At 39.1% G+C, this 20997-nt stretch overlaps 1 protein-coding gene across 2 annotated transcripts in view; it reads right to left on the reverse strand.

The window, feature by feature from the left end:
- Positions 1-12070, reverse strand: part of LOC131959051 (glutamate receptor ionotropic, delta-1-like) — a 784279-nt gene extending 772209 nt beyond the window's left edge. For both annotated transcript variants that reach the window (XM_059324148.1, XM_059324147.1), the window contains exon 1: positions 11478-12070. In XM_059324148.1, the coding sequence (XP_059180131.1) occupies positions 11478-11559 (82 nt within the window). In that variant the 5' untranslated portion in view covers positions 11560-12070. The remainder of the gene's footprint in view (positions 1-11477) is intronic.
- Between the last annotated feature and the right edge of the window lie 8927 nt (positions 12071-20997).

A 20997-nucleotide genomic window follows, 5' to 3' on the forward strand; every position in this document is an offset into this window, starting at 1 on the left:
AAACCTCCACTGAGACAGTGCGGGAAGCCTTCTGCGTGGTTCTCTAACTGTGTTAGTTTGTCTTATTTAGCGTCAGGACTAGAACCGGCCCCAGCTGTTGGTTCTCTCTGCCAGACTCAACAGATTGGATTCCTGCAGTTCGAGCCCGGCCACGGACCGGCAGGGCTCCCCTTCTGCTCGCCACTACAGCAGCTCCGTAAATCATCCGTGGTCAGCTGCCTGGCTCACGGGCCGGGGTAATCTCTCCTGCTCAGGATCCTTATGAAAAGTGACTTGTTATCCACTTGGCCTGAGGGGCATTTAGAGGACCTGCAGACCTGGAAACCTGCCCTCAGGGGACAGGAGGAGCTGCAGCCCAAGTCCCACCAATATAAGTTCCTCAATAGTGTTTAAAGCATGGGTCTCAAACTGGCGGCCCGCGGGCCACTTACAGCCCTAATGACGATATTTTGTGGCCCCCACCTTGATATGAAAGTTTAATGTGAGTTTTATATGAATGGCACTTTACCGTGTTGTGTGTGGAAGGTCCCTTTAATTACTGTTTTGGTCATTTTAAATAATTTTGTGTCTCTTTTGCTAATTTTGTGTCTTTTTTTGGTTATTTTGTGTCTTTTTTAAAAAAGATTGTGTCTTTTTTTGTAATTTTGTGTCTTTTTTGGTCATTTTGTGTCTTTTTTGGTCATTTTGTGTCTTTTTTGGTCATTTTGTGTCTTTTTTAAATAATTTTGTGTCTTTTTTGGTAATTCTGTGTATTTTTTGGTCATTTTGTGTCTTTTTGTGTTTTTCTTTGAGTATTTTGGTGTTTCTATCCATCCATCCAACCATCCATCCATCTAAAAGTCGAAAGCTACTTAGTTTGTCCGAGTCGCCTTGCTGTATTGTTTTGTGTGACGTAAACAGCAGCAGACGAAGGACCCCGAGCCGATCTGGTACCTACATCGGCAAATGCCTAAAAAAACCACAACCAAACCACAACACTAAACACTCACAAATGTCTAAAATATTATTGCATGCTGTAACTTAAAGATTCCCCTTCAGTGGAACGAGGTGTCACACAGCCATATAATGTGTTTCCACTAATATTGCATAAACACACTTATTTATACTTTCTTTCTTCTCTGTTTCTGGTTGTTGGTTAAGACTTGTCAACAATATGTCTATTCACTGAGTTCCATCAAAGACAAATTTCTGTCATATTTTCTCCAAACAGCCGTTCGATATTGTCTCATTACGTTTGTAATCTGATTCATCACTCTGCAGCAGCTTCTGTTGAGCTCTGACAACCTGGTATTTGTCTGCTTTTCATAATGACTTTACCTTCGTCTTCTCTGGAAAGAGATGTTGTTATTATCCCCCCCGAGAGCATCCGTCATATGAGGAGAGCACCTCGCTGACAGCTTGATATCTGATATTTAATTAAAGGCCAACATTGATTGGAGCCCTGCTCCCTCCTATTTCTCTGTTAGCTGCTCCTGACCCTGACCTTCAATCAGACTCACTGACGTTCCTCCACCACTTCTTTTCTTTCCAGTCTCAAGCAAACCCTGCAGCAGCTGTTTTCTCTGATTTGTGCATATCCAACCAAAGAACAGGGGGGCGGGACTAATTAGAGAAACCAGCTGCTGTTGAGATCAGTTTAGATGAAAAACTGCAGACTCTTGAACTCTGTCGGCCAGAACCAGCTCTAGCCCATTTGGTGCCCTAGGCAAGATTTATTCATGTTGAACAGCTCCGCTTGCTGTTTCACGGAGGCTGGAACTCCGGTTTTTGTTTGCCCGTGGTGCCAACCAGGCTATATAATACACCTCTCTTTCTATATAATTATTTACTTACAAGTCAATTCGCAAAGAAGCACAGCTGGAGACCGCTAACCAAGTTAGAAACAAGAGAGACAATGGAAGTGCAAACCGCGCTAAAAAAATGTGCTTAACTGTGTTAAGCTAGCGTTGCTTTATTTCAACCTAGCTAGCAAGCTAATACAAATGAAACGTCTTCACATAAAACGGCATTTAAAAAAAGATTGGGACTTCTCCTCCTCCTCTTTCCTTCTCTTTTGATACTGCGCACCGGAGAGCTTTGACGGCCATTTCATCTTGCAAGATATATCAAAACCTAAAGTGTCTGTCACTTGACGTGACCTGACCTTTGTGACAGCGATCTGACTGTCTAAAGGGGGGCAAGACAATGATCACACGTCACGTGACTAAGCACCACAAGTGAGAAAATGTCATTGTTTATCTGTTTCTTTATTTATTTATTTATTATATAAGATATATCAAAACATAACGTGTCTGTCACTTGACGTGACCTGACCTCTGTGACAGCGATCTGACCGTCTAAAGGGGGCAAGGCAATGACCACACGTCACATGACTCAGCACCACGAGTGACAAAATGTCATTGTTTATCTGTTTCTTTCTTTATTTATTATATAAGATATATCAAAACATATCGTGTCTGTCACTTGACGTGACCTGACCTCTGTGACAGCGATCTGACCGTCTAAAGGGGGGCAAGGCAATGACCACACGTCACATGACTTAGCACCACGAGTGACAAAATGTCATTGTTTATCTGTTTCTTTATTTATTTATTATATAAGATATATCAAAACATATCGTGTCTGTCACTTGACGTGACCTGACCTCTGTGACAGCGATCTGACCGTCTAAAGGGGGGCAAGGCAATGACCACAAGTCACGTGACTCAGCACCACAAGTGAGAAAATGTCATCGTTTATCTGTTTCCTTATTTGTCGCGAGGGTGACAATGGGCATCGAAAATTATTGTTGTTTTTTTGTTTTTTTCTCCCTCGAGGGAAGCGGTTCCCAAACTGCTCAATCATGCTCAAATGACCAGAACACACATATAATAAAATAATCACTATCACATCAATGCGCCCTCGCATTTTAATTAATCTGTAACACAGTTTCAATGTAATGCAATAAAGTTATGCGCAAGCTTCCACTTTTAAGAGGAAAGAGGATGATGACAGGCTCAGGATCAGAGGCAGAAAGAAGATAAGTTGGGGAAACGTTATCATAACGTCATCATAACACAGATTGGAAAAATGGAAGAAGATAACTTCTACGCATCATTTTAAGATGAAGTGCATTTTGAATAGCCTACATTTATTTATTAATTAAACCTCTGAAGTCCAGGAGATTTTGGTTCAAATTTGTCAACTTCCTATGCATTAATTTCTGTCTCTGTTTAGCATCTTCCAGTCTGTCCTTACATCACATGCATGGCTCCTTTTTCTCCACACAAACTTGGCTATCAGTCAGATTTTTCATTTTATTTTAATTAACAAAGCATAAAGCTGCCAGGAACCGAAAATACAAACAAAAGACACAGGTTTCTATTGAAATGTACCATTTTTTTGTACCATTTATACATAATAAATAATAAAACTACAAAGCAGTCTATTTGCATGTAAATTAATAATAATAATAGTTTTCATTGTAGAAAGAAAATTCCCATTTTAAAAATGGTCTAGAAACATAAATGTCACACTGTGAAAGCTCCTATCATTGAACTTTTACTGGCTTTCTCGGCTTGTCTACATATCATATATAAATAAAGTTATTACTGTAAATAAAACATGTATTTTCAATAAATAGATGGACTCCAGGGGGTTAATATTACAGTTTTTGATTTGACATTTTACAAAGGAATTGTTGATTCAAACATCTTTGTTGTGCGGGGGGAAAAAATGTAATTGTGAAATTATCAGACCGCCATTACATTTTTCATCTCGCGCACCCCCTAGTGGCAGCCCGTGCACCACCAGGGGTCCATGCACCACACTTTGGGAACCCCTGGTTTAGATGAAAACCCTCTTGAACCCTGTCGGTGCAGGATTCTGCACCACTGATGCAGCAAGTGGGTCAGAGGTTGCAGCAGGTCGACTGAAGGTCCAAGCTCCATGTTTTTATCTGTATCAGCTGTTTTACAGATAACCCGCCCCCACCCACGGCCTGCCACTGATCTTCTGCAGCGAACACAAGAGAGAAAGGGACAAACAAACAGGGATATGTCACCAACGATAAAGCCACGCGGCTGGACGAGACAGATGCTCGGGCAGAGGTTTCGGGGCCGAGGTTGGAACACTGTCACATCTTATCTGGGCGTCGCGTCGTGCTGCCAAGTCAGTCAGAGTCAGACTGTCAGTCGGTTCAGGAGAACAACGAAGGCTCTGGATGCAGCCAACCAACCACAGATCAGCCATGTGAAGAGGGAGGGAAGACTCCAAAAACCTGTTTTTACTGTATGTTTATGCAGCTACACTGTAAAATGTATTTATGTTTGAAGAAACTACAGTAAAACACTGTCAAACTGCACCAGAAATAAGGTGTAAAATTGAAATTGTAAAATTTAATATCACTGTAGATGCGTTTGATTACCGTAAATCAAGGAATAGTACAAAACTTTTTAACAATTTAAAATTTAACCCTCTGGAATCTCCAAAAGCTCCAAATAATCCAGACTTGTTGACTCCATCCAGACTAGAAAACAAAGCAGCGTGGAGCCCTACTGTAAATTTCAAATTTCAGTAAGTAAAAAGTCAATCACAAGACTATGGTATAGACCAAAACCCCCCGTCCATCGAGATATTCATGTGATGGAGAGACTTATAAACAAACTGAGACTTCAAGAGTCACAATTTGATGATAAATGGGGAAAAATGGACAAATTACAGAAGACAGGAAGAGGACGCCACCGCTACTACTATTGGACAACAAGGACATGTTGATTAATTGCAAGGTTGACTTATGTATATGTGTTACACCCACCCACTGTAATTGTTAAAAAAAAACTTTAAATAAAAAAATAAACAATTTATAGGAAAAAATACTCTTTAAAACTGCTCACAAGTCATGGTCACACTCTGGTTATATCATCAAGTGCATTTTGTTCCAATAAAGTCAAAGAATTAGTGTTAATAAAAAAGAAGTGAAGGGACAAAGAAGCCTTGTGAAGCATTTGCTATATTCACGGAGCCCAAGAGATGGCGCTCTTTGTTCGACAAAGGGCTGAAAACACACTCAATCACCATTGATGAAGCCTTTTTTTTTAAGCCAAGACCTCCATCTAGTGGGGTCAAAACATGAAGGAAATGCTTCACGAGGCTTCGTTGTCCCATCACTAATATTTAGTAATTGTGAAGGAATTTGGAGTTCTTTTCATAGAAGAGGTCGGTATATCACTCATGTGTGTAGAACAATTAAAAGGACGACATGTAATTCCCAAAAAGGTATTTATTCTAAAAAGCAAGCAAGCAAACACACAATGTTTTAAGCCAAGACCGCCATCTAGTGGGGGCAAAAAATAAAGGAAATGCTTCACGAAGCTTCATTGTCCCAACACTAATATTTAGTAATTGTGAAGGAATTTGGAGTTCTTTTCATAGAAGAGGTTGGTATATCACTCATATGTGTAGAACAATTAAAAGGACGGCATGTAATTCCCAAAAAGGTATTCTTTTTCTAAAATATAAAGGAAATGCTTCACGAGGCTTCGTTGTCCCAACACTACTAAAAAGTTATTTGTAATTATGTTAAAACATTTTAGGGGTCATGGGGAAAAAAACTTGCTACACAAAATGATGTAGGGTTTTTCCAGACCTTTTCTTGTGCACTAATCAATATGTTTACCTCTACAAGTCTATATGAATCCTCAGAAACAACCATTGAAGTAAAAATCACTGGTTTTCCTGTTCAGAAACTGAGTTGAAACTGAGGTTGTAACCACATTCAAGGTTGTGGAGTCAAGAGTGGATTTTGTGTCATTATGGAGTCGTGAGCCAAGAATCTCTTGATCTGACAACCTCAGCATCAACATCTGGGTCTTCATTAATATTCTATATGAGATATTAGTTCTCCGCTGGTCTCTCTGGTCAAGAGCCAGATGTTGCCATCTAGATTCAAACTAACATGGTTCAACACTTGTTTTCACTTTTGTGTTTCAATTCAACCGCCACAAGCTTGAGAATATCCTTCAACCTGTGATGAAATCCTCCTGAAGAAACACAAACACAATATTTAGTTTTTTAGTCATCTGAGTTGCATGAAACTAACATGTCAACTGGATTTGAATGGATATATTTTTAAACTCTATGGAGTTTTGGGCTATTTAGTCAATTGTTTAATCCTTTCCATCCTGCCTGTATTCACCACTTAAAACATGTTTAAATGCCATGTTGGTATATTTTTTTCACCTATATGACCTGATAATAATTGTTTTTTTATTCTGACTTACAGGATTAAAACATTTGGAACCAAAAAGAAACAAAGAAAAACCAACATAAATGTGATCTTGTGATTGTGTGTGATCCTGTCATCAACTCTGGTTTTTATTCTAGTGGGACTCCATTTTATTTGTGTCTTGTGTGTTTACTTAACAATTAAGGTAATTTTGTGTCTTTTTTGGTAATTTTGTGTCTTTTGTTGTGTCTTTTTTAGTTATTTTGTGTCGTTTTTTTTGGTAATTTTGTGTCTTTTTGGTAATTTTGTGTGTTTTTTTAGTCATTTTGTGTCTTTTTGTGTCTTTTTTAAAGTCATTTTTATGTCTTTTTTGGTCATTTTGTGTCTTTGTAAGTAATTTTGTGCCTTTTGTGTGTCTTTTCTGGTCATTTGTGTCTTTTGTTGTGTCTTTTTTAGTTATTTTGTGTCTTTTATTGGTCATTTTGTGTCTATTTTAGTCCTTTAGTCCAACATAAAATGTGATTTTGAATCTTTTTTTCACTTTTCAAAACACTATCATGCTCAATAAAGAATTTTAAATGTTTGCAAATGTGAACAAAGGTGTCAAATCTAACATATAAGAGGGTTCCATCCAGTTCTATCATTTGATACTAAATCTATTTGAGCTTGTCTCCAGTTTTACTTGGTATATCATCATCAAACTGAAACTGGCCTCATGGAGTTTACAGCCAGAACTTTAGAGGTAAATTTACAGTAGGGCTCCACGCTGCTTTGTTTAAATGCAGCATGTTAAACCCCTCAGAGTCCCACACAGACCCTCGTACTGTACAGAGTCTGAGTGGCTCCATGCTCGAGCCTGTCTCATTATTTGGCATCTCTGTATTTGTTGTATTTACTGTTCTGTGTTCTGATAATCCTGTATCACTGTTCTCCCTTGTTTCCATGTGTGAAAATAAACACAGATTTTCTCTGGAGGGACAGTAAAGTATCCATCCATCTGTCCGTCCGTACAGCTCTACAGTTCCAGAATTATCCTCGGCTGTAGCTGAAATATAATTGCAAAATAATGATCTTCCTCAGTAACCAGTATCTTTTTCCCAAAAAAATGTATCAAGAATTCTATTTAGGTTGTTATATTTTATTTTTCTCTTATTGCTTACTGCTGCTCTGCATGCCTGCATGCATTCAAATAATGATAACTAGAATTAAGCAAATACATGCTTGAAACAAGTCAAATTATCTGCCAGTGCAGTAAGTAAATGTTTCTTTGTAAGAATTCTTTAAGTAAAAATATCTAGGAACTGGAAAAACAATGATGTCTTAAAATAAGTCCAAAAATACTTATTTCAAGCAATTGTGGCTTGAAAAGCCCGACTGTAGTAACATTAAAATAAGGCAGAAATACTTGAAACTAGCACATTTTTTCTCATTTCAATATCTGAGGGTAGATACTGGTGGTAGAAAATGCTTTTGAAATATCATTCAAACTCCATGCAACTGAAACTCTCAATTGGAGCCAATATTTTAGGTAAAAACTCACCATATTCAACAATTGAATAGATTGAAAAGCATGAAAAAGCTCACAATGTCAATACTAAAAACAAGTCTTTACACAAGACTGAAATCCCTGTGAAGAGGTTATTCACAACATAGCTTCATGTTCTTAAAATAAGCACATGAAGCTATGTTCAGTAGCTAAATTATATTCGAAACAAGATAATTAAGATACTATTGCTAGATAGAAGAAGAAAATACTTGGTAAGCTTCATGTGTTTTGCAGTGAAGGGCTGAAAACACACTCAATCACCATTGCTGAAGCCTTTTTTTGGCGGTCTTGGCTTTAAAAAAAGGCTTCATCAGTGGTGATTGAGTGTGTTTTCAGCCCTTTGTTGAACAAAGAGCGCCATCTCTTGGGCTCCGTAAGTAAAGAAAATGCTTCACGAGGCTTCGTTGTCCCAACACTAATGTATATAAATATATATGCTGCTCTCAATGAATATATGCTGAATATATCTTTAAACACCTTTTTCTAATCAATGCTTCAGGAAGCTTCGTTGTCCCTTCACTAGTGTAGAGCTTTGATGTATTACTGTATTAATGTGTTGCTGTTTCCTTGTTGGTTTCCAGACATTTCACCAAAGTAAAAAAAATAGCCAGCTGGCAAACACTGGCACATTTACAGTGATGTTTATTAGAGTGCATTGTCCTTATAAATTAATAAATGATGAGAAATTAAAGATAATTCGGTTAGGCAGACACCACAAAGGAAAGAGAGAGACTATTTCTCTCACATAGTGGCAGGAAATATCAGCACATTATCAATTCATAGTGTCCAGAGTCATCTCTTGCAATGCTACTGTTTCATTATTAAGTTATGTTCTGAATTATTTCCATTATGGAGATACTAAAAAGCAATATGTCAGTGTGTCTTTTGAAAAATCAAAAGTCTGTAGATTTTACAGTAAAAAACTGCTAAACCATGACAGTAAAAGACTGAAACAAAAATAATCTCTAACAAAAATATACTGTAATATTTAACAGAAAAATCTTTAATCTAATCAGCTTTTATAAAGTATTTTCTTGTCAATTATATGGCAAAACAGCATTTCTTTTGATGGAAAAACGTTTTATTTTTACGTTAAAATATAATCTTTAAAAAAAACAACTTAAATGTAAAATCAACAGTGCTAATATAATTTTACCATAATATTGGAAAAAAGGTGCACCGTATTATTATTCTGGCAACCACAGCTGCCGTTTGTACCGTAAAAACAAAAAAAATTTGGTTTCGTTTTTTACAGTGTACTGTTTCATTATTATGTCTTGTAGCCACCATTGTAACTTTCGCATTTATTTTTTGTAAAAACACATTTTCTCTCTCTTAAATGTATTAAACACCATATCTCTAACAAAAATATAGGCTACTGTAATATTTTATGGTAAAACATTTAATGGTAAAATTTTTAATTTATGCAGCTTTTATAAAGTATTTTCTTGTCAATTATATGGCAAAACAGCATTTCTTTTGATGGAAAAATGTTTTACTTTTACGTTAAAATATAATCTTTAAAAAAAAAAAAATTAAATGTGAAATCAACAGTGCCAATATCATTTTACCGTTATATTTGAAAAAAGGTGCACCATATTCATTACGGTAAAGTTCTGGCAAGCACAGCTGCCGTTTTTTACCGTAAAAACAACATTTTTTAAATTATTTTTTACAGTGTACTGTTTCTTTATTAAGTCTTGTAGCCATCACTGTAACTTTTGCATTTATTTTTTGTAAAAACACATTTTCTCACTCTTAGATAGATATATAGATATACTTTATTTATCCCAAGCTGGGAAATTACAGTAGTAAATGTACTAAACACCATATCTCTAACAAAATTATAGGCTACTGTAATATTTAATGGTAAAATCTTTAATTTATGCAGCATTTATAAAATATGTTCTTGTCAATTATATGGCAGAACAGCATTTCTTTTGATGTAAAAACTTTTTATTTTTTACAGTAAAATATGGAATAAAATGGCAATCTTAAAAGTGAAATCAACAGTGCTAATATCATTTTACCGTAATATTAGAAAAAAGGTGCACCGTATTTATTACGGTAAAGTTCTGGCAACCACAGCTGCTGGTTTTTTACCGTAAAAAAAAACTTTTTTTAAAAATTATTTTTTGCAGTGTACTGTTTCATTATTAAGTCTTGTAGCCATCACTGTAACTTTCGCATTTATTTTTTGTAAAAACACATTTTCTCACTCTTAAATGTACTAAACACTATATCATTTTACCACTTTACCATAATATTAGAAAAAAGGTGCACCGTATTTATTACGGTACAGTTCTGGCAACCACAGCTGCTGGTTTTTACCGTAAAAACAACATTTTTGTATTATTTTTTTACAGTGTACTGTTTCATTATTAAGTCTTGTAGCCACCACAACAAGTTATGTCCTGACTTATTTCCATTATGGAGATAACGCGTCTTTTGGAAAACCATTACAAGTAGGAATTGTATTCTTTTTGTATAATTAGAGGAATGCCTGTGGACCCCCCCTCCACCCACCCACCCTATCCGCTTCCTCCTCCCCCTCTCCGGGCTCAACCATCCAGGCCACCGCAGTGCTGCCACTGGTTTGATGGTCTGAGCCGCAGCAGAGATCTGAAATGTCAAACCCTTGGATCATTTTTGTTTTTACTTCCTCTTATGGCAAACTGGGTGGCTCTCTTCCAAACTGCAGGCGGCTGCTTGCCGCAGCCAATCTTGGACCCTCTGAGTGGAATTAGTGCAAATTGGGGGGGAGTTTATGTGAAAAGTGCGTGTGTGATCTGTGTCTCAGTGAGTCTGCGCTGTTCTCAAACACCCGCTCCGATCCTGCTGTGATTGCGCTGTTTCCCCCCCCCCCCCCCATCAAAAAGTGACTTGACGAATATTACAGGGGAATAAATCATTAAAAAAAAAAAAAGGGAAGACAGCAACAGAAAGTGTTGCTCGCCTTTTCTCAGCTTTTGGTTTCTGACGTTTCAGAGCTGAAACAGTCGGCGTTTGTCCCTTTGTCATCTCTTCCCCTGGCAGAGCTGATTAACATTTCACTCACGTCCAATTCAAAGTTCAGGCTTATGGATGAGGCTAGGCGAGGGAGAGAGGGAAGAGGAGGAGGAGGAGGAGGAAGAGGAAGGGAAGGGAGGGAGGGTGGAGGATGGATGGATGGATGGATGGATGGGTGAAGCAAAACCTTTCAAACTCCCATGTTGGGCCACTTTCTCCTGCCAGCTTCAGGTTTTCTGTGCATATGCATCGATATGAACTCTAGGGAACGAAGGTTGGGTGGATGGATGGATGGATGGATAGATGGAGGGATAGATGGAGATGTGGTGCAACACTTTGCACTTCTACCAGGCTGCGCTGCGTGAGGCTGGATGCAACAGCCTCCTTCTTCACTACAAATGATCCCGGCACGGATCGGAATGATAATCAGGTGTGAGTTCGGCTCCCTTTTTTTTTTTTTTTTTTGCCAGAGAGGAAAGGATTGTTGGAAACCAGTGCATGCACAGAAACTCTGATTTCAAATGCAACTTAAACACCACTAATCTGTCCATATTCCACAAACCCATCAGTGACCTGCTTCTCTGCTCACACTGTGTGTTTTTAAACCGTCTCTGTATGCAACCACCAGCTTGTCTCTCCCTACAGCCGAAGCCCTGCACAGCAAAGCCAAAAAGAAGAAGAAGAAGAAGAAGAAGAAGCCCCGGTTGGTTGTCTTACCAATGTGAATGATGGAGTCGGCGCTCACTGTGTTGCATTGCAATATCCACAGGGAATGAAATAACAATGTCAGCATTTCCATCTCCAGTTTGAGCCAAAAAGGCGCATCCACGGATCCACGTCGCTGATTTATGTGTTTTTCTCCAGTAATGAGCAAATCCAAAATAAGCGTCGGTGCGTAAAAGCGGCAGCAGAGCAGCAGCAGCAGCAGCAGCGGCGGCGGCGGCAGCGGCAGCGGCGGCAGCAGCGGCGGTGGAAGGGAACTGTGTGGAGTGAAATAACCACCGGATAGTAATAGAAAAATCAAATCCCAGAGACCAAACTGTTGGCCGGAGTCGAGAGGAGGAAAAGGGGTAGAAAGGTGAATAAATAGATGCTTCCAAGGGCTCCAGAGAGAGAAACCGACCCGGGCAGAGTGAGGACGGAAGCGGGGACGGATGAGAGAAGACACCGGGGGTTTGTTTCAGAGGTTGAGATCCGCCAGACTAGCAGCTCTGACTCTCTACCTCCGAGTCTGAGACATAACACACTGCAAACTGCGGAGGAGGAGGAGAACGCTCTCTCTCTCTCTCTCTCTCTCTCTCTCTCTCTCTCTCTCTCTCTCTCTCTCTCTCTCTCTCTCTCTCTCTCTCTCTCTCTCTTTTCTCCCCCGACCCACGTGATTGCAGAGCCTCTATCTACGGCGCTGGAAGCCCGACCGGAGAAAAGAGAGACAGGGGATGGAGATGGAGAGAGATGGAGAGAGATGGAGGGATGGATCGGGAGCCGGTGCGCACCGCGGAGGAGACACGGTGAGAGGGAACGAGGCGCAGAGTGAGTCGCGCCCCGGACGGAGAGACATTTTTTGCTCAGTAGGTTTTCTTTTGTGTCTTTTCTTTTTTTTTTTTTTTTTTTTTTGCGGAATGCCTGGGACACCGGAGAGAGGCGGGGGAGGGAGGTCGTCGGTGCCGGTAATTAACTTGCGACAGCCCCGACTTGACTTTAAAGGCGTTGGACGCCCCTCACTCCACCGACTCAACTTGGTTTATTCAGCGCCAAAACGACAAGAGGAGTCGTTATACCGCCGCTGCACCGCCGCGCTGCAATGAAGCTGTCCGCTGTACGCGTTGGATCGGCTCAGTGTGTTGCAGCTACACCGTCTTTTTCTCTCTTGCTCGTGCCCGTGAAAATGTGAGCGTTGAAATGAAAATGTAGCAGAGTGATGTGGCCAACTAATTCCAACAAGGGTGAGTGTGTAAGATGCGCAGAGCTGCAGGAGCCTGAATGGAGATCGAGTCCAGTGTGGCAGCTTGGAGAGGTCGTGGATGATGCGCGGAGCACGGATAGGAGACACCGACTCACCGAGCAGATTCCAACCTAAATCAGCTCAGAATGATTAAACCTCTTACACCGGTAACGTGTTTAGTGCTGATGATGCGCTGTGTACAAGATGAGCAGAGACCCGTGCGTAAAACCTTCCCGCGCTGCATGGAGGGGTTGTTTTCTCCTTAGAAACGGAGAAGGAAAGCGAAGTAGTGAGGGCAAGAACGGGTCGTGGTTTTAGGGCGTTTTGGTGAAGGGAAAGAGAATCAAAGTGGGAGCCGGACTCTTGGGAAAGTAGATTCGGGGAGGCTCGGTGTCCCGCCCGGTACCGGGGGGACCAGAGGAGGGGGGGGGTTCCGGTAGGATGCAGCAACAGACGGCCGCTGCAGGTCTCACGCTCTGATGAAGCCTGTATGGGGAGTGTGTGGGGACCTGTAAGTGGTGAGGTTACACCCGGCGTGTGTGCGTGTGTGTGTGTGTGTGTGTGTTCTAGTACTTCTTCCATACTGAGGACCAGGACACATTTGTATCCAACAGAGTGAGGACATTTCGGCCAGTACTCACTTCTTTATACTATGGTACTATAATAGAAGTGCAAGTGTGTGTGTGTGTGTGCGTGTGTGCGTAAGTGTGTGTGTTCGTTGTAGTATTTCCTTCATAGTGAGGACCGGGACACATTTGTATCCAACAGAGTGAGGACATTTCGGCCGGTCCTCACTTCTTTATACTATAATACTATAATAGAAGTACAAGGATGTGTGTGTGTGTGTGTGTGTGTGTGTGTGTGTGTGTGTGTGTTCTAGTACTTTCTGCATAGTGAGGACCGGGACACATTTGTAGTGAGGACATCTTTGTGAAGTGAGGACATTTCGGCCGGCCCCCACTTCTTTATACTATGGTACTATAATAGAAGTACAAGGAAGTGTGTGTGTGTGTGTGTGTGTGTGTGTGTGTGTGTGTGTGTATGTGTGTGTGTGTGTGTGTGTTCTAGTACTTCCTCCAGAGTGAGGACCAGAACACATTTGTAACCAACAGAATGAGGACATCTTTGTGAAGTGAGGACATTTCGGCCGGTCACCACTTCTTTATACTATGATACTATGATAGAAGTACAAGGGTGTGTGTGTGTGTGTGTGTATGTGTGTTCTAGTACTTCCTTCATAGTGAGGACCGGGACACATTTGTATCCAACAGAGTGAGGACATTTTGGCGGGTCCTCACTTCTTTATACTATGGTACTATAATAGAAGTACAAGGAAGTGTGTGTGTGTGTGTGTGTGTGTGTGTGTGTTCTAGTACTTCCTCCATAGTGAGGACCAGAACACATTTGTAACCAACAGAGTGAGGACATCTTTGTGAAGTGAGGACATTTCGGCCGGTCCCCACTTCTTTATACTATGATACTATGATAGAAGTACAAGGATGTGTGTGTGTGTGTGTGTGTGTGTGTGTGTGTGTGTGTGTGTGTGTTTGCGTGTGTGTGTGTGTGTGTGTGTGTGTGTGTTCTAGTAAATCCTTCATAGTGAGGACCAGAACACATTTGTAACCAACAGAGTGAGGACATTTTGGCGGGTCCTCACTTCTTTATACTATGGTACTATAATAGAAGTACAAGGAAGTGTGTGTGTGTGTGTGTGTGTGTGTGTGTGTTCTAGTACTTCCTCCATAGTGAGGACCAGAACACATTTGTAACCAACAGAATGAGGACATCTTTGTGAAGTGAGGACATTTCGGCCGGTCCTCACTTCTTTATACTATGATACTATGATAGAAGTACAAGGGTGTGTGTGTGTGTGTGTGTGTGTGTGTGTATGTGTGTTCTAGTACTTCCTTCATAGTGAGGACCAGAACACATTTGTAACCAACAGAATGAGGACATCTTTGTGAAGTGAGGACATTTCGGCCGGTCCTCACTTCTTTATACTATGATACTATGATAGAAGTACAAGGGTGTGTGTGTGTGTGTGTGTGTGTGTGTGTATGTGTGTTCTAGTACTTCCTTCATAGTGAGGACCAGAACACATTTGTAACCAACAGAGTGAGGACATTTTGGCCTGTCCTCACTTCTTTATACTATAATACTATGATAGAAGTACAAGGATGTGTGTGTGTGTGTGTGTGTGTGTGTGTGTGTTCTAGTACTTCCTCCATAGTGAGGACCAGGACACATTTGTATCCAACAGAGTGAGGACATTTCGGCCGGCCCCCACTTCTTTATACTATGATACTATGATAGAAGTACAAGGGTGTGTGTGTATGTGTGTGTGTGTGTGTGTGTGTGTTCTAGTACTTCCTTCATAGTGAGGACCGGGACACATTTGTAACCAACAGAGTGAGGACATCTTTGTGATGTGAGGACTTTTCGGCCCTTTTTTATACTACGATACTATGATAGAAGTACAAGGGTGTGTGTGTGTGTGTGTGTGTTCTAGTACTTCCTCCATAGTGAGGACCGGGACACACTGGTAACTAACAGAGTGAGGACATTTTTGTGTAGTGAGGACATTTCGGCCGGTCCCCACTTCTTTATACTATGGTACTATGATAGAAGTACAAGGATGTGTATGTGTGTGTGTGTGTGTGTGTGTGTGTGTGTGTGTGTGTGTGTGTGTGCGTGATGTCACTGACCTTTCCCATCATGTCGTCCCCAGGTGTCCAGGTGTGCTCCTGTAAGGAGAAAGTGACGAGTGGACCAGCAGGATTGTTCCCACTCAGCAGATAGAAGACCAACATGGAGGATTACTACACTTGACCTTACAATTAAAGGATATTTCTTGCGAATGAATGTGACTCAGAAATATCTTTTAATTGTTTGGCCAAGTGTAGTTCGGCGAAAGCCTGGAGATAAACCTTCAAAGAAGTGGTGTAGGTGCAGCCTGCTGGAGGACCCTGGACAGTTTCAGCACCACGCAGGACTGGACAGCTCCACTGGACTCTTCTGTTGGTTACAGACACTTTTCTACTCAGTCAGACAAATGTTAGCCTAATATACACTACAGGCCAAAAGTTTGGAAGCAAGATTACATTTGTACAAAAAAGATCATAGTTTCATTGCTATACTTTGCAACAAAATAGGCATAATTATTATATAAAGAGTCACTTATTAGAACACATTTATACTCTAATTATCAGGTCTTTGGGTTTTAATTGCTTAGACTTTGTGTTTCCTTCTTTCCTTAATGTATACATCTGAACTCTTGTTTCTTTTGTCAGAGATATGAACACAGTTGAGATTTATTGGGATTTTTGTATCCAAACTCTCAAAAGACAAAGAGATAAAGTGAATAATGCAAACTGGGATTTGTTCCTCTCCTGTCTCCTTTCCTGTCTCCTCTCCTGTCTCCTTGTCTCCTCTCCTGTCTCCTTGTTTCCTCTCTCATCTCCTCTCCTGTCTCCTCTCTCGTCTCCTCTCCTTGTCTCCTCTCTCCTGTCTCCTCGTCTCCACTCCTGTCTCCTTGTCTCCTTTCTTGTTTCCTCTCCTGTTTCCTCTCTCTTCTCCTCTCCTTGTCTCCTCTCTCGTCCCCTCTCTCATCTCCTCACCTTGTCTCCTCTCCTTGTCTTCTCTCCTTGTCTCCTGTCTCCTTGTCTCCTCTCCTCATCTCCTCTCCTGTCTCCTCGTCTCCACTCCTGTCTCCTTGTCTCCTCTCTCGTCCCCTCTCTCATCTCCTCACCTTGTCTTCTCTCCTTGTCTCCTGTCACCTTGTCTCCTCTCCTCATCTCCTCTCCTGTCTCCTCGTCTCCACTCCTGTCTCCTTGTCTCCTCTCCTGTCTCCTCCACTGTCTCCTTTCTTGTCTCCTCTCCTGTCTCCTTGTCTCCTCTCTCATCTCCTCTCCTTGTCTCCTCTCTCGTCCCCTCTCTCATCTCCTCTCCTTGTCTTCTCTCCTGTCTTCTTGTCTCCACTCCTGTCTCCTTGTCTCCTCTCCTGTCTCCTCCACTGTCTCCTTGTCTCCTTTCTTGTCTCCTCTCCTGTCTCCTCTCTCGTCTCCTCTCCTTGTCTCCTCTCTCGTCCCCTCTCTCATCTCCTCACCTTGTCTTCTCTCCTTGTCTCCTGTCTCCTTGTCTCCTCTCCTCATCTCCTCTCCTGTCTCCTCGTCTCCACTCCTGTCTCCTTGTCTCCTCTCCTGTTTTCTCCACTGTCTCCTTGTCTCCTTTCTTGTCTCCTCTCCTGTCTCCTCTCTCGTCTTCTCTCCTGTCTCCTTGTCTCCTCTCCTGTCTCCTCTCCTGTCTCATTGTCTCCTCGCTCATCTCCTGTCTCCTTGTCTCCTCTCCTTCCTGTTGAACTGAAGTTGTGACTCTTCCTAGTCTCCTCCACCCTAAAACTAAGCCCTTCTTTTCTTTTGGTAACATTTATTCACCAATGGTCTGATAACATCAATGTTTACCTAAAGGTCAATGGAGGAAAATGGTTCAATTCAATAAAAGTCTGATCATGTAGTAAACACATCCAGAAATACACACAATACACACTGGTTTTTATAAGAAGACATTGTGAACAGAACATTGAAGTTGCTTCCAAACTTTTGGCCTGTAGTGCAGCTAAAGGTATCTGATGAGCCAAAACAATATGTGCAGTAAATATGAGCTTATTAATCGAGTGAAATAATTAACAATAGAGATATTTCACAAAATACTCACACAAATAACTTTTTTCACCACATTCCCAACCTTTTTTTTAATCAAATTAAAAGAAAAAGACTACAGGTAGCTATGGTAAACACTGTCACGTTGATTAGTTACATAAGGACCATTATTTTTTGTATTGTTTTTGTTTTGGTATGTAAATGCATTATCAAATTAACTTTGTGCCAATTTGCATGAATCCACAAAACAGAAATCAGTATTTGGATGACATATTAAGGGTCAAAGGTTTTCACTGAAAAATACTGCCAATAGCCTTTAAAAAAATCAAATTAAGCCATGTTTTCAGGAATACATGTTGTATAAATCAGGTTATGAATGAAATATGAACAAAGCCCTCTCAAAAATCATTCAAAAATATTGATAGGAATCAAACTGGAAAGTTTGGTGAATGTAAGTGCTGCTGAAGTGCAGATTTAAGGCTCAGAGTTTTTATAAAACAACTTTTTTCAAAAAATGCAAAAACATGAAAAAATGTGTAAAATTTTCTTAAATTTTGACTGACACTTCAGGTGAATAGGGTAAACATTTGAACTAATAGATATCGCAATGAAACTTCCCCAGTTGGTTACTTACAATAAGACAATTATCGGTAACGCTTTGTATTAAGGTCCTTGTAATAACCATTAATTAACAAGTAATAAGGCATTGTTCTCGCTTTAGATTCCTTTAGCTACAAAAAGCATAGTTAACTGTTAACAAGTGCATAGTTAACTTATAATAGATGAGCAATAAAGTATATTTTAATATCAATAAGCAAACAAAAGATTAATAAAGGCATGGCAAAGACATAATGGGTGGGTTATAAGTGTTTGTAATGCTATTATGAAGAATTATAAGATACTCATGAGGCTTTTATTAATGTTCTTATTATACATCTCTTATTGCCTGCTATTATATATTATAATGCCATTATTAACACTTATATAGGCTTATAAACACACAGTAATGTTAGTAAGCATCTTGTAAGGACTTACAAGGGCCTTATTACTTGTTAATTAATGGTTATTACAAGGACCTTAATATAAAGCGTTACCCAATTATCTTTTGTATTACAATTTTTTCCTGAAATGTTCTGTTTAAATATGCAAATGTATCATTATCTAATGCTCACTTGGTGAATTTAGGAGAAACCAACAGAGGCAGATAGACGAAGTGTAGAACAATAAAAAAAATCTAAATGTGTATTTTGGCTGTTTTCTTTCTATTGGTCTGAAAATAGCTCTTAATAAGATAGATAGATAGATAGATAGATAGATAGATAGATAGATAGATAGATAGATGGATGGATGGATGGATGGATGGATGGATGGATGGATGGATAGATAGATAGATAGATAGATAGATAGATAGATAGATAGATAGATAGATAGATAGATAGAGTATTGATTGTGATGCAGAATAAATAAAATATAAATATAAAGTATAAATATATTGGTGCCGTGAAACAAATAAGGTGCAGTGAACAGTGTGCATAAAAACACATAAAGTGCAAATTAAGCAGTGCATTAAAGAAAAAAACCAATGTTTTTGTCTGGAACAGTAAGATGAAATTGACATTTTGGAGACAATAGAGGAATTAATTAATTAATTTAATTTAATTTAATTTAATTAGTTAATCTCACATTTTACTGATTTTACAAAGCATAGAATTTATAACTACAACTCCTAAATGACAAAAGAGACTAAACTACATACATTATTTTTTTATATGAAATATTAAAGAGGGGTATTTAAGGAACATTATTATATTGTGCATCTAAAACATGCATACATACAATAGATTATATTAATGTAATGTGTATTATATTCTTTTGTGATGATGACTCTTGATAATCATATTTATTGCACATTATTTTGCAGTACTTGGTGGAACATCACACCTCCTACTGGCAACACGCTGCTACTGCAAGAGGAAAGAAACAAGACAAATGAAATGGAAACTAGTTGAGTTTGAACATGAATCAATCAAACAAATAATAATAATAATAATAATAATAAAAAATAAAATAAAATGTATTTATATAGCACCTTTCAAAAACAAGTTACAAGCTGCTGTACAACGGAAACAAAACACATCAAATACAGTTTACTGACAACAACAAAATAAAACAACAAGAAGAAATTACATTTAAAAAAAAAATGTAAAATGTAAAATTCAAAATCACCAATCACAACAAGGTAATCAAACAACAATAATAAAAGGAAATTAAGAGAAGGCCAATCGATAAAAGTGAGTTTTTAAATGTCTTTCTTTCACATTATTGCACTGCAGCATAAACACCAGCATTATGTTGGGTAATAGGTTCATTTAAACCCACTTATTAGTGTTAAAAACAAGTATTAAAGACACTCAATAAAAGGTTTATAGCACCGTAATGTAGTTTTAAGTGGATATAGGAACTTTGTAACTATACACTCAAAGTTCACTGCAAAAAACATGAATCTTACCAAGTATTTTCTTCTTATATCTAGCAATAGTATCTTAATTATATTGTTTTGAGTATAATTTACCTACTGACCATAGCTTTATATGCTTATTTAATTGATAGTGTTATTATTATTTGCTTATGTAATTATCTTATTGGTTAAAGACTTGTTTTTAGGATTGACATTGTGAGGTTTTTCATGCTTTTCAAGGTATTCAACTGTTGAATATGGTGAGTTTTTACCTGAAATATTGGTTCCAATTGAGAGTTTTCGTTGCATATAGTTTGAATGATATTTTAAAAGCATTTTCTACTAAAACATGCTCGTTTCAAGTATTGCTGGCTCGGCACAATTGCTCAAAATAAGTATATTTGGACTTTGGACTGCCTAGATATTTTTTTTACTAATAAATAGAATTCTTACATTAAGACAATTATATTTCATTAATATATGTTTAAATATGCAAAAGATGCAATATCTTATTAAATATGTGTTAATGTGTATACACTTCCAGAACAGAAATGTGACCACTGCACAGAGCCAGGATCAAAGACTTTCTTTATTTTTGTTGACATATTAGGATCAATGGTTTTTACAGAGCTATAACACAATATGAAAGCACAAGTAGTATTTTTGTTGAAGGAAAAAAAAAATCTGTCTTTCAGTCAGCATTTATGGGTTTTTTTTAAATTATGAAAAGTATAATATAAGGATTGAAAATGTACATCAGACTTAATTATAAGTTAATATTAAATCAATTTGGTGCTTTGCAGGCACAAAAACTTAATTGCCTATGAATATTTACCAGGCTGAACATAACTTACAGTATAAAACACACACACTTCTAGTCTTTATCCCAATAAGGCTGTTTCCGCTACAGTCTAATACCTGGAATGCGGCGGGTCTCACTCGCCGAAACGCCCCTAATTTGAATATGAGCCATCCGGAGTGATGTGTTAAATGGACTTTTTTTGTCCCTGTAGAAGAGCAGGGTCTTTTTTCTCCCCTGAAAAAAGCCTGGTTACTGATTGGATAGAACGCTAAGCAGGATGTGACGTAGTACTCCACGCCACAACAACAACACGAGCCATTTGTAAAAGCCGGCAAAGCAGTGTTGCTAATTTAGCGACTTTGTTGCTATATTTAGCG

This window comes from Centropristis striata, chromosome 21 (assembly GCF_030273125.1).
Source record: "Centropristis striata isolate RG_2023a ecotype Rhode Island chromosome 21, C.striata_1.0, whole genome shotgun sequence".
Classification (NCBI taxonomy): domain Eukaryota; kingdom Metazoa; phylum Chordata; class Actinopteri; order Perciformes; family Serranidae; genus Centropristis; species Centropristis striata.